General features: G+C 36.5%; 2 protein-coding genes and 1 long non-coding RNA gene across 3 annotated transcripts; 2 read left to right on the forward strand and 1 right to left on the reverse strand.

Annotated features, from left to right (window-relative positions):
- Positions 1 to 735: 735 nt before the first annotated feature.
- On the forward strand, positions 736 to 2898 carry LOC131610806 (uncharacterized). The gene is made up of 2 exons (XR_009286658.1): positions 736 to 2308; positions 2491 to 2898. It is a non-coding gene; the product is annotated as an uncharacterized LOC131610806 (long non-coding RNA).
- A 30-nt stretch (positions 2899 to 2928) lies between these two features.
- On the reverse strand, positions 2929 to 4922 carry LOC131610805 (uncharacterized). The gene is made up of 2 exons (XM_058882855.1): positions 4713 to 4922; positions 2929 to 3459 (listed from the first exon to the last, which is right to left on the reverse strand). The coding sequence occupies exons 1-2, from the start codon at positions 4767 to 4769 to the stop codon at positions 3166 to 3168; spliced, it is 351 nt and encodes a 116-aa protein (XP_058738838.1). The 5' UTR covers positions 4770 to 4922; the 3' UTR covers positions 2929 to 3165.
- A 181-nt stretch (positions 4923 to 5103) lies between these two features.
- Positions 5104 to 6118, forward strand: LOC131610804 (uncharacterized). Its single transcript, XM_058882854.1, has 2 exons — positions 5104 to 5335; positions 5494 to 6118. The coding sequence occupies exons 1-2, from the start codon at positions 5174 to 5176 to the stop codon at positions 6019 to 6021; spliced, it is 690 nt and encodes a 229-aa protein (XP_058738837.1). The 5' UTR covers positions 5104 to 5173; the 3' UTR covers positions 6022 to 6118.
- Positions 6119 to 14540: the final 8422 nt, after the last annotated feature.

Below are 14540 nucleotides of genomic sequence, written 5' to 3' on the forward strand. Positions count from 1 at the left end.
TTTTAATCCAATGATTAGAAATGTTTTGTAACAATTAAATCAAACATCAATTTTATAAAAAAACGTGATTCTAAATATTTCTTAAAAAATCAAAATTCTTAGTAAAAAAAATCTTTTCTTATTTTAAAATATATTATTTGATGAAAAATAATGTTTGTTACTAAGAAAAAATTGGTATAAAAAATGTGATTTATTTTTTATAAAAAAAATTATATTCACTTAAATATTTTATTTTAATAGTCTTTCAAATACTTTTATTTAACAATTCTCTAGTCAATGCAATTATTCTAAAGAAATATCTTTACTAATTAATCATTTCACAATTTATTACTTTAAAAAGATAATAAGACTATAACAATATTAACATTTTATAAATTTATTGTATAATTCAAAAATTATATTATAACTTATAATTTAAATATAAATTGAATGAAATTTTTCTAAGTGATTAAATTAATCAACTTGTTGATTAGTATCAATTAACTCTATCTTTCTTCCCGATTTGAAAAAAATAATATTTAAAGCTATAATGTTTTTTTTTAAGTTATAAATAAATAGTAATAATGATTATCACTTAATGTTTGATTTTAAGTTTTAAATATATTTATTATTTTCTTGATTAATGAAAGTTAATATTTATTTCCATCCCTCTTCTTCTTTCTCACATGATATCTCAAAAAAAAATTATAGTTGTCGCTCACCTATTCCACCGTCTTCAGATTTTCACATGGTATCTTTATCTCTACATTTGCAAAATTCTACGTGTCATTCTCAAATTCTCCCTCTCAGATTTCCTATTCTCACTTTTGTTCAAGATAGCAAAACTCTTCACCTTTCTCTCAACCAAAATGCCTCTACCTTTTATCAAGAACATCAAGAAATTCATCCTACCTTTATCTTCCAAATCCATAATCAATCACACATACAACACAAAATACCAAGAACTTCAAACATTTTTTCCAAAAAATCAAGAAGCTCTTAAAAAGTTAATCCAAAACTCATATTTTGTTCAACCTTCAGCACTCCAAATACATAACCCATAACCTTCTCCAAAAACGCATCCAAATCACAGAGTTTGTTAAACGGTCATCTCACCTCCATCGCTCAAAAAACATAGCCCAAAAATTCATCAACAATCTTCTTATCCATCATTCACAGAACAATGAAACAATCCCTTATTTCAATCACCTCTCTAATCAACAATAAATTTTCAGAAAACCCAGTAAACCCAGTACTTATTTATACATCCATATCTTCTTCATCTTCTCAACCACCTAAATCTGCAAAACTCATCCACCCTTACCCAGAAACTCATCAAAACTACTTCTCTAAATACATCAAAACCAATCAAAATCCTTTTTTTCTCCGATCTTCCTTCTTCTCAAAACCAACCTTCTCAGAAAACCCTAAATTTGCAGAAAACCCTAAACTCTCAACATAGACAAAACTTAATCATCTCTGTTTTATATTTTTAAAATCCTGTTTTATATTTTTAAACGCAAAGACAAATCTTAACACATAAAGTTTGAAGATGACTGAAATAGAAACAGAGGTTGAAGAGGACTGAGATAGAAGAAAGAGAGGTTGAGGTAGAAAAAATAGAGGTTGAGTTTGAGGAAAGCAAATTGTAGTTGTTATTATTAGGTTACAACATGTTTTGAGGTAGAAGAAGAGAGAGAGGGAAGTCTGAATATAGCTTTAGTAGGGGAAGAAAAAATAGCCTTTTGAAAGAAATGTTTTTTTAATCTCAAAAGTAGCAGCATGCATTAGAAGATTGGAATGTTGGAAGAGTTTAAAGCTGAAGCTGGTAGCAGAATATCCCACGTGGCATCACAAAATAGCAGCAGGGGCAATTTGCAACTTTCCAGACCATCTTATTTTCTTATATTGTAGATGAGATAGTATCATTATCTTCTTTTCATTCCTAGTGCATTCGAGAAAGAACTTCTTGGTTTTAAAGATTTTTTCTCTATACACGTGGCAAGAGACTAACATAGCCACATGTAAATAACAAACACCTCTCCAGGAAATTCCAGAAAATCCCTCATAACTCTTCTTCTTACTACTTAGTACTACTAATATCCTTTGTTTCTTCAATACTCCAACCAATCCAAAAGACAACAAACCAGAAAACAACAACATTATGATGCATCTAAAACTAGCAGCAAATGTAACAAGAAAATCATGCCTAACCTTCTCTTCAGCATGTCTGAAACGTGGATTCTCCACTCGTAGCCACACCGCTGACCCAGATATTCATTCTGGACAACAAAAACCCGGTTACACCAATTCCAGAATTTCACCTCAAGTAATTACTGATATAGAATTTTTAAACTCTATTTTTTTCACCACTATTATTTGGCATACTGAACCGTCTAATTTGGATCGATCAGTTCTGATATCAAGTGGTGTTTCAGTCTCGTCTGGTGAATTTCTAAGTTATATTTTGTATATATTATTTATGACTAACAAAGAAGGCCATTGTTGCAGGGTACAAGTAGAGGTGATACTGACACAAATCCAAAGTTTACTGAAACAGAAAAAGGAGAAGGAGTTTTTCACCGTCTCCATCGAGCAGCCGTTATGCTTCGGCTGTAGGATTGAACGAACTCGTGTCGAGTGACGAGGAGAATGATAGGCCAGACATGATTAAAGAGGAGTGCGATGAAAATGGGGACGAGAAGATTGATTCTAAAGCTGAAGATTTTATTGCTCAATTTTATCATCAAATGAGATTGCAACGTTTCAATAATGTGGATCGTGATTATCAAGAGCGAAGTGAAAGGTCATTAGGATGGTGATGTTCTTGTTGTGCTCATGTCTTTGTATTGAATCATAATCATAAATAATCATAATATCAAATAAATAAATAAATAAATAACAAGAACATTACATTGATATTAACTTATATAACCTCGTGCATGTTTGGTTAATTGTTTCCATAATTATAAACATTCATTAGAGTGCAACAAAACCATATATCAATCTCAAATATTTTATCACATGTAGATAATAACATTTCATTTCTAGCTTTTTATCAAAAAAAAAACATTTCATTTCTAGATAACACGATACCGACACTAATACAACTTTTTTTCAGAGGTGTCTGTGCTACAGATATTTTTACATGCAAAATTTTCATGCGTTGTGATATCCGTGGCTAACTTATTTGTAGCCGTGGCTAATTTGAGAGCATTTTTTCTTGATCCATCTTAGTCCTTTCCGGAGTGTGGCTTTAACCTTACCTTCTACGTTGTGAACCTTGTATTTGGCTATCCTCTTCTTTCTCTTTGCTTCTGGATTGTTGAAACTCCATGGTTTTTCATTCTGCTGAGATGAATTTGGAGACCAAATCCCTCTCGAACCATAGCCTTTTCCGCTCATAACAACGTCGATTCTCCTGTCACCGACGTTGTAAGACCGGTGATGGGATACATGTGAATCCATGTCCGATCGCACCTACATCGACGGGGAACGAAAATGAGGAGTGAATTGAGGATTTTAACTTTGAAAATGGAGGGGTATAATGGGAAGAAAATATATAATGAATGAAGCTTAGATCGTGTGCTGTGGGAGGAATGTGCAATGTTTTGATATTAGAAAAGTGTCTTATGTGCTTGAAATCTGGATTGGTACTTTCTGGTATTAAAAAAATAATAAACATACATATTTTTAAGAACATTTTTGTTGAGTTTTTGGCGATTTGCGATGAAACAAGTTTTCAGGTTTAACGTGAAAGTTTATGAAATCAGACTGCAAAATGTATAAATATATTTGTGCACATGCGACAGATGAATAGGTCAAAATTGGCACGCTTTTCGTGTCTTAAATTCCAGTGGTGTTGGTGGTGGAGTTTGATGCTTTAAAGATCAAACCAAATTAGCTTCAAGGCCAAGGACCTTAAGAAGTGTGAATTATGTTAGAACTCGTTAATCACTTCAAACATTTTATTAATAATCATATTGTGATTACTTATGCACTTTGAGTTGGGTTTAAAAAACACTAATAGTTTAAGACATCATAATCAATTTAATTAGTGAGTTATTTGTACAATAGAGAAAGCATGTGGGTGACGAAGACATTTATGTAAATGATACAATCAATAATTAATTAAATATATAAACACTAATATTTTTATAATAGAAAACATTCATCAAGAATTTTGTCTATTTTTATGTTATTTTTCTTAAATATATTATTTTTATAATAGAATTGATGTATTATGATTAATTAAGGATGTTTGTTGCCTTATAATGTTTATAATAAATGAATCAAGGGTGTAAATTATTCAGAAAATTGTTAATATAAATTAAGAGTGGTGTTATTAGAACACCTAAAAACTAACACCATACTTAAACACTATGAAAATACTTAATTTATATTAAAAAAAACTTTAGCCTAGGGGAGTTTGAAAATATTTTAGCCTACCTCCATTTTTTATTTTATTATAAGTTTTTTTGAATTTTTTATACATATTAAAAAAAATTATTATATAAAAATGACAAATTATGAAGATTTTTATAAAATTGTATAAGATATAATTTACATAATTAAAAAGAGAGAATATTTAAAGATATAATAAAATAAATATCATTAATTATAATTATAAAACTAGTTATATTTAAATATAAAATTTTTTAGAAAGCGACTTAGAAGAGAGTAAATCATAAGAAAGAAAGAAAAAAGTTTAAAAAATGAAATTGTACATATACCGTATTGTTATATACGGTGTTGGACACCAGAAGATGTGTCAACCTAACATTACTCATAGACTAAAGACCAAGAATTAATGTTAGGCTATGACATGATAAGATAAGAAGACATGAGATGAGAGCATAATCGAATTATTCAATAAAAGCTCAAGGTTTCATGTTTAAACTTCTCAATAAATTTGGTATTAAAACTAATGAGATAGTATCATTATCTTCTTTTCATTCCTAGTGCATTCGAGAAAGAACTTCTTGGTTTTAAAGATTTTTTCTCTATACACGTGGCAAGAGACTAACATAGCCACATGTAAATAACAAACACCTCTCCAGGAAATTCCAGAAAATCCCTCATAACTCTTCTTGTTACTACTAGGACTACTAATATCCTTTGTTTCTTCAAAACTCCAACCAATCCAAAAGACAAGACACAGAATCACAACAAACCAGAAAACAACAACATTACGATGCATCTAAAACTAGCAGCAAATGTAACAAGAAAATCATGCCAAACCTTCTCTTCAGCATGTCTGAAACGTGGATTCTCCACTCGTAGCCACACTGCAGACCCAGATATTCATTCTGGACAACAAAAACCCGGTTACACTAATTCCAGAATTTCACCTCAAGTAATTACTGATTTAGAATTTTTACACTATTTTTTTCCACCAGTATTCCATTTATTAATCTGGTTTCTGACATCAAGTAGTTTCAGCCTCTGACTTAAATTTCTGAACTCTATATTATATATATTATTTATGACTAACAATGAATGCCATTGTTGCAGGGGACAAGTAGAGGTGATAGTGACACAAATACAAAGTTTACTGAAACAGAAAAAGGAGAAGGAGTTTTCGAGTCACCAAAATCTCCATGTGAATCTTCTCCGAAACTAAAGAGTACAGGCGTGAACCAACCATTGGATCCAAACATTCAACAAAAGAGAGAACATGGGACAGTAGCTTTAGAAGATGTGAGTTGTGCTGGTTTAGATGGAACTCCATGGCCAGAAGAAAAAGAGAAGAACAGACATGAACAAAATGAGGATTACAAAGATTACTATAAAAATCATAAAGCGTCTCCGTTATCGGAAGTGGAGTTTGCGGATACAAGAAAGCCGGCGACTCGTGTTATGCATGGGACGGCGGATTCTGGACAAGGTGGAGATGTGATTGGGTGGTTGCCGGAGCAGCTTGAGACTGCGGAGGAGACGCTGTTGAGGACTGCTGAGATGTGGCGGTGGAGAGCAATGCATGGTGACCCTGATGCTCCTCATTCAAGGGTTCTTAGAGCTCTTCGTGGTGAAGAGTTTTGAATTTTATGAGAAATGAATGTTCATGACTCCATGCAGAGCAGTGTATTATAGAAATAAATTAACTTTGTGAAAGTGATATTATCTAAAGTTTCAACTACTCATGAATGGATCCTAAATCATTTGTGCATTTACTTAAAACAAATTCGAACTAAAATAAAGAATGATCACATTAACTTAAAAACAAATTCAAACTGAAAAAAGGATTGGTAAAGTGTCTCATATCATTGCCATGGTGTCTGTTTGAAGCCATACAAGACTGTGTAGTTTGCAAACAAGGGACTCAAGGGACTTGTCAAAGCTAGTGAAACTAGGAGGATGTACCAGTTGTTGTAACTCTCGCTTATGTGTGATGGAAAGTGTAAGCATAATCCTTAGTTGTAGGCTTGACTAGAGAAAAAGTTTTTTTTGTAATCGAAGCCAAGTTACTAATGAAACTCTTTAGAAACTAAGGAATCTTTATTTTATTTACAGTTTTACCAGTATTTTCCTTGATTTTAAACACTCACTTGTAGCCTGCAACTTTTTTATGAGTTCGGTGATGAGAGACCGAGTTTTGTTATCCAACAAGGCATTATACACTGAAGGCTAGACAAGGCTTCCTTGACTGATGTAGGCTTAGTGTGAGGAAGGCTTTAGATTTTTTTTTTTCAATAAGCAAAGGAAGGCTTTAGATTTATAATGACTTGTCTTTGCTCTAGTAAGCATAGGATGAGCTTTAGTAGTAGAGAGAGTTTGTATAGTAGACACATCTGGAATACATGCCTGTTTTTTAGAGATAATACCTCTGGTAAATGCTCATTGGTAGATGCCTCAGGTAATTGAGATGTGGATCTATCTATGTGGTGAGGGTTGAGTGATCACAATGACACATTATTGGAGATGTCAAGTGACACTGATCCATCACTAGATCTAGCAGGAACTACATTGTTGTTTTAGGTAAATCAGAGTCATTGTTTAAAGTAAGTGGTACTAAGCATCTTGGCAGACCAGATGTTTATGTAAGGGGCAGGGACAAGCTTGATTTCGTGTGTTGCAAGTTATATGTGCCACTAGGAGAGAAAAGGGGGGAGCACATTGAATGAAATATCTTCTGATATAAAAATTCTTTCACTTTTATTAGAACATTTGAACCCCTTGTATTGAGGAGATACACTTAAAAATACACACTCCTCACTTCTGAATTAAAGGTTGTGTTGATTATATGGTTGAAGAGAAGGGAAGTATAGGCAGTAAAACACTTTGAGAGACTTGTAACTTGGTAACTTCTTGTGCAAGGCATGGTAGGATGAATAGAAACTGGCCAAACCTGCACTAGGAAGTTTGTTGATGAAGTAAGTTGCAACAGTGAAGCTCTGATCCTAGTAAGATAAAGGGATAGAAGCATGGGCCAAGAGGGAGAGTCCCATTTTCAACAATTTGCATGTGTTTTCTTTCAACAGACCCACTCATTGTGATGAGATGTATGTGGGCATGTGCTATGCATTATGCTAGTTCAGTTAAATGTTTGGTAAATGGCCTAAATTCTTTACCAAAGTCAGACTGCACAACTTTAATGTTAGTTTGGAACAGAGTTCTAACATAAGCAAGGAACAATTTGAAGGCATTTATAGCCTAAATTCTACACCAAAGTCAGACTGCACGACTTCAGTCGTTACCTGTCTGAACTCTATCATTTCCTAAATATATATACTCATGTTGAATGATGGAATCAAAGCACGTAAGGTGATGGAGGGAGGAACCTGAATCTATAAACTACGCTTGAGACTCCAATTCTCTGAGAAATGGAATACTCCTCAGTCTACCCATGTGGATCTATTTTGGCCATTATGGCAGTTGGAGTGTTGGAGCTAGGTGGTGCATTAGATACCTCAATCTTGGTTTCACTGTCATTCAAACGCCCAGTTTTACAAACACCTTGAGTGCTTGTTGCAGAGAAAAAATACTTATCATACTTGTGCCAGCGTTCAAGCACGGCAAGTTCATATTTGCCACAAAGTTGGCATGTTAGCCTATTTTTTGAATTGCCTCCTCTGGAGCAACCACAATCCCCTAAACAAACGTTTCTTCCACCTTGACGCATGCTATGACCTCCACGACCAGGGGCATGTTCATGTTGAGCTAAGCTTGTCGAGACATTGGAGACCGAAAGTTCTTGTCTGAATTTATCAAGTTGAGCTTCCTGAGCATCCTAAGATTCTATGTGACAACTTGAGCACAGTCACACTTGCTCATAACCCCATTCTCCACAACAGAACCAAACATATGGAGCTAGATATATTCTTTCTAAGGGAGAAAGTTCTCAGTAAACATCTTTCTGTTGCTCATGTTCCAGCTCAAGACCAGTGGGCTGACATTCTTACCAAGCCCTTATCTGCTGCTAAGTTTGTACCTCTACGTTCCAAGTTATGTGTGTTAGACAAAATCACTTTAAAGCAACCCCCTACAGCTTCTAAGGGGGACTAATAGAGTAGTAATAGAGTAGTAATAGAGTAGTGGTTAAATAATTTTCTATTGTGTGTGTCAATAGAATAGTGGGCAGAGTAGTGGAGGACATGTTCCACTACTACTGCTGAGCTGGCCCTAGCTGTTAGTACCTTTGTCAGTATTTGTTCCTTTTGCTTGCCTTTATATAGCAAGTTTTCTGTATCACTCTAATCAAGAAATACTATGAATATTTCTCTCATCTTATCCATTTCAATTGTTTAACAAATTCTAACATGGTATCTTGAGCTTCTTTTCGATCCATGGAGTCCCTTTTTCTTTCCTCTCAAGTGAAACTTTCTCACCTTATATCTGTCAAACTTGATGACAAAAACTTCAAACAATGGAAACAACAAATAGATGGAGTTGTTCGTGGTCATCGTCTCCAAAGGTTCGTCACTGTTCCGGTGATTCCTTCTCCCTCTTCTTCAGATCCCGCATCTCATAGTGCCTTTCTGGAGTGGGAGCAACAGGATGCTCTCATATGCACCTGGCTTCTTTCCACCATCTCTGATTCTCTTCTTCCTAAACTTGTTGAGTGTAAACACGCGTGGCAAGTCTGGACAGAGGTGCACCGCTACTTCGACACCCTTCTTTCCACCAGAGCTCGTCAGCTGCGTTTTGAACTTCGTCGCCTCACCAAAGGTTCGCTCACGATTGAGGAGCTTCTGAAGCGTACTCGTGAGATTAGCGAGTCTCTTGTTTCGATTGGGGATCCTGTCCCTCTTCGTAACCTAATCGAAATAGTTCTTGATTCCCTTCCTGAGGAATACGACTCCATTGTCGCCGCCGTCAACAGTAAGGATGAGCTAAGTTCCTTGGATGAACTTGAGTCGTCTTTACTTGCTCATGAGTCGCGCCTTGAGAAACATCGCAAAGCTGCTGTTGCGGAGCCAGTGACTGTGAATCTCACTCAATCAGCGTCGTCTTCTTCACCTGTTACTACTGTTCAAACTTCTACTGAAGGTTTTCCTCAGGGAACGAGTCACGTCACTGCCAATGCTGATAATCACAACTATAGCTCTCGTGGAGGTCGTTTTGGTCGCAGCAGTGGGCGTTTTGGTCGTGGTGGAGGACGTTTTGCCAAACAATCTTGTCAAATTTGTCACAGATCTGGACATGATGCTTCAGTTTGTTATCATCGTTACTCAAGTGGTGCTGGTTATCCTCAGCAAAGAGCTCCATTCAATCCATTTCATGTGGCTCCCCGTGCTATGTTTCCTGCTCAATTTGCTCATGGTTCTCTCAGAGCTGCTTCTCCTAGATCCACAGCACCACAGGCTTTCTTTGCAGGTAATGAAGCAAGCAACAGCAATCAGTGGTGGTATCCTGACTCAGGGGCTTCTCACCATGTTACTCCTGAAGCCTCAAATGTGTCTGATTCTTCTTCTGTGCCTGGAACCGAGCAAGTCTTCATAGGAAATGGCCAAGGTTTGTCTATCAATTCTGTTGGTTCCATGTCTTTTCCTCTACCACACAAACCTCACTTATCTCTCACCCTTAGGAACCTCTTACATGTACCACAAATTACCAAAAATCTCATGAGTGTGAGCAAATTTGCTCAAGACAATAATGTATTTTTTGAGTTTCATTCTAAATTCTGTGTTGTTAAATCTCAGGCTACTTCTGAAGTTCTGCTCAGTGGTCATGTTGGAGATGATGGCCTCTATAAGTTTCCTAATCATGCTGCATCTCCAGTGTCAAAGCCTTGTCCCAGTCTTAACTCTTGTAGTACTAGCAATAGGTTTATGTGCTCTCCTGCTATAAGCAGTTGTAATCCTTCAAATTATATGCCTAATGCTACACTTCTTTGTAATGATCCTTCTATTAATAAAACTACAAGTCTCTTTTCCAAATCTTCTCTTAATTCTGCAAATGCTAGCACTAATTTATCTTTATCTCATTCTAATAGTCCTACTGCTATAGCAACAAATCCTTATGTCCTGTGGCATACCAGATTAGGTCATCCTAATCATCATGCCCTTGTTGAAATCCTAAAACTTTGCAATCTTACTGTCCCTTCAAAACCTCCTACAGATATGTGTCATGCCTGCTGTGTTGGCAAATCTCACAGATTGCCTTCCTCTTTATCCACCACTGTCTATACCCATCCCTTTGAACTGGTTGTCTGTGATCTCTGGGGTCCAGCTCCTATGATATCCTCAAGTGGCTACACCTATTTTCTTACATGTGTAGATGCTTTCTCTAGGTTTGTTTGGGTCTTTCCCCTTAAACTGAAGTCTGACACTATGCTTCAGTTTATTCAATTTAAGAAAATGGTTGAGCTGCAGTTTAATTGTCCCATCAAGTGTGTTAAAACTGATGGAGGAGGGGAATTTAGACCCCTCACCAAATATCTAACCGATTCAGGAATTGGTCATAGATTCACATGTCCTCATACCCACCATCAAAATGGTCTTGTTGAACGCAAACATAGACACATTGTTGAGACTGGTCTCACTCTCTTAGCTCAGTCCACTCTTCCTTTAAAATATTGGGACCATGCTTTTGTTACTGCAGCCTACCTTATCAACAGAATTCCCAGCCCTACCCTTAACAATAACTCTCCCTACTTTAAAATACTCAACAAACCTCCTGACTATTCCACTCTCAAGGTTTTTGGTTGTGCTTGCTATCCTTTTCTGCGTCCCTACAATTCTCATAAGCTTGATTTTAGATCTCAACAATGTATTTTTCTAGGATATTCATCTTCTCACAAAGGTTACAAATGTTTAGCTTCCAATGGTCATATCTACATCTCTAAGGATGTTATTTTTCATGAATCTCTGTTTCCCTATTCCTCATTATTTTCAGTCTCTTCTACCTCTCCTGTTCCCTCATCCATTCCTCCTTGCCCTTCTTCTATTCCTCCCTTTCCTGCTACTGCTAGCCAGTTTTCTCCTCCTCTCTCTTCATCCAATGCTCCCTCTCTCTCTTCCTATAATCCTGATGCCTATCACAGCTCTCCTTCTAGTTCTTCTTCTTCCCCTCATATGGCTGTTCCCTCCCCTGAACTTTCCACTTCTGCAAGTCAGCAGGTGCCACATCCTATCCCACAGCCTCTCACTGCTATTCCTACCTCCTCTCCCTCTATCTCTCCTGCTCTTATCCTCCATGATCCTGCTGAAACCAGTACCATTTCCCCTACTTCTTCCAATGATCCTTCTAAACAGTCTAGCTCACACTCAAATTCCAGCCCTCCTGGTTCACCTTTACCTTTCATTCACCCTGACAATATCCATCCTATGCAAACCAGAGCCAAAAGAGGTATCATTCAACCTAGATTAAATCCTACTCTCCTTTTAACTCACATGGAACCAACTTCTGTTAGTCAAGCTTTGTCATCTCCCCATTGGTTTCAGGCAATGCAAGAAGAATACAAGGCACTGATGAGAAATCAGACCTGGACATTGGTAAAAGCTCCTACTTCCAGGAAACCTATTGGCTGTAAGTGGGTTTTCAGAACCAAGGAAAACCCTGATGGATCTATCAATAAATACAAGGCCAGATTGGTGGCAAAGGGGTTTCATCAAAGAGCTGGCAGTGATTTCCAGGAGACTTTCTCCCCTGTTATCAAACCTGTGACTGTTAGAATTGTTTTAACCATTGCTGTTAGCAACAAGTGGCCTATTCAGCAGATAGATATTAATAATGCTTTCCTCAATGGCACACTTGAGGAAGAGGTGTTTATGCAGCAGCCTCCTGGCTTTGAAGCTGCTGACAAGTCCCTAGTGTGTAAACTAAACAAGGCCATTTATGGATTAAAACAGGCCCCAAGGGCCTGGTTTGACAAACTGAAGAGTGCTCTTGTTCATTTTGGTTTTCATGCAAGCAAGTGCGACCCAAGTCTCTTTCTATTGCATCAAGGCAAGCTTCAAGTCATGATCTTGGTCTATGTTGATGACATCATCATCACAGGCAGCTCTGCTCCCTTCATTAACTCTCTCATCAACCATCTTAACAACAAATTCTCTTTAAAACAATTGGGACAGCTTGACTATTTCCTTGGTATTGAAGTCTCCCATCTTCAAAATGGTTCTTTACTTCTGTCCCAAACCAAGTACATTTCTGACCTCCTAACCAAACTGAACATGCTCAATGCCAATGGCATGCCCACTCCCATGATTTCCAGCAGCAAACTATCTAAAGTTGGCTCAGAAAATGTTGAAGATCCCACTCATTTTAGATCTGTTGTTGGTGCATTGCAATATGCAACCCTAACTAGACCTGAAATTTCTTTCTCTGTTAACAAGGTGTGTCAGTTTTTATCAAATCCCTTAGAAGATCACTGGAAGGCAGTCAAAAGGATTTTAAGGTATTTGAGTGGTACACTGTGTCATGGCTTACTTATTCAGCCTGCTCCTGTTCATCAGCCTATGCAGCTTTTAGGATTTTGTGATGCAGATTGGGCATCAGATCCTGATGACAGAAGGTCTACTTCAGGGGCATGCATCTATCTTGGTCCTAATGTTGTATCATGGTGGTCCAAGAAGCAGCAGCTTGTAGCCAGGTCTAGTGCTGAAGCTGAATACCGCAGTATGGCTCAATTGGCTGCTGAACTTATCTGGATACAGTCTCTACTTCAGGAACTTCACTGTCCTATCCAGGTGCCTAAGATTCTATGTGACAACTTGAGCACAGTCACACTTGCTCATAACCCCATTCTCCACAACAGAACCAAACATATGGAGCTAGATATATTCTTTCTAAGGGAGAAAGTTCTCAGTAAACATCTTTCTGTTGCTCATGTTCCAGCTCAAGACCAGTGGGCTGACATTCTTACCAAGCCCTTATCTGCTGCTAAGTTTGTACCTCTACGTTCCAAGTTATGTGTGTTAGACAAAATCACTTTAAAGCAACCCCCTACAGCTTCTAAGGGGGACTAATAGAGTAGTAATAGAGTAGTAATAGAGTAGTGGTTAAATAATTTTCTATTGTGTGTGTCAATAGAATAGTGGGCAGAGTAGTGGAGGACATGTTCCACTACTACTGCTGAGCTGGCCCTAGCTGTTAGTACCTTTGTCAGTATTTGTTCCTTTTGCTTGCCTTTATATAGCAAGTTTTCTGTATCACTCTAATCAAGAAATACTATGAATATTTCTCTCATCTTATCCATTTCAATTGTTTAACAAATTCTAACACTCGGGACGACCGTACACTTGCATTACGAATGGATTGTATTCCTCAGAAAGTCCATCTAGAGTAGCATCAATCTGATCTTGTTCATATATGTAATCACTTACATACATTAAGGAATCTGTAATTGCTTTGATGCAAAGTACAAATTCTGTAATTGCTTTGATGCAAAGTACAAATTCTGTAATTGCTTTGACGCGAAGTACAAATTTTGACGCAGAACGATTTAGTTTCTTGGTAGTTTTGAGTTCAATTCACAATTGTCTCACTCGTGCTTTCATAATGTTATGAAGTGCTTATGAACCATATCTCACACCTCATAGGATCGTTTACAAGAGAGCTAACGTGACTGTTGACAACAACAACGTGAACAAAGTTTGGTCTTGAACAGTGATGACGATTCATCAATTTGGAAGGAGAAGAAGAAAGTAAGCTAGCGTAAGGAAGGATTAAAAGGCAATTGATACAATATTAAAATTGTTGAATAGCTTTGACGAGTTGATTCTTTGTTTCATTCTCATTCTTCATTAATTCAAACCTTAAAGAATTACATAGTAATGGAAGATCTATATATAAAGTTAGTTGAAGTTGGTTGGATTCTAATAAATTCTAACTACCTCAACCACATCAAACTAACTCTAACAACCTTTCTATTAATAGACTTTAAGCCTAGCAAATCTCTTTTTTTTTTTTTGACATAAGCCTAGCAAACCTCTTAAACCAGTACTTGTAATAGTAAAAACCAATTCCCAAATAGAAAAGATATAACTCTACTACAAGTGTTTATAAATAATGTCTTTCCTTTTAAAAAAAAAAAAAAATTCATTGTCATCTTAACAATCATTTCAATCCGAAAAAGAAACTGTCATAGCGGTGTTTGAATTAACAATTTCAAATTAAAT

This window comes from Vicia villosa, linkage group LG6 (assembly GCF_029867415.1).
Source record: "Vicia villosa cultivar HV-30 ecotype Madison, WI linkage group LG6, Vvil1.0, whole genome shotgun sequence".
Taxonomy (NCBI): Eukaryota; Viridiplantae; Streptophyta; class Magnoliopsida; order Fabales; family Fabaceae; genus Vicia; species Vicia villosa.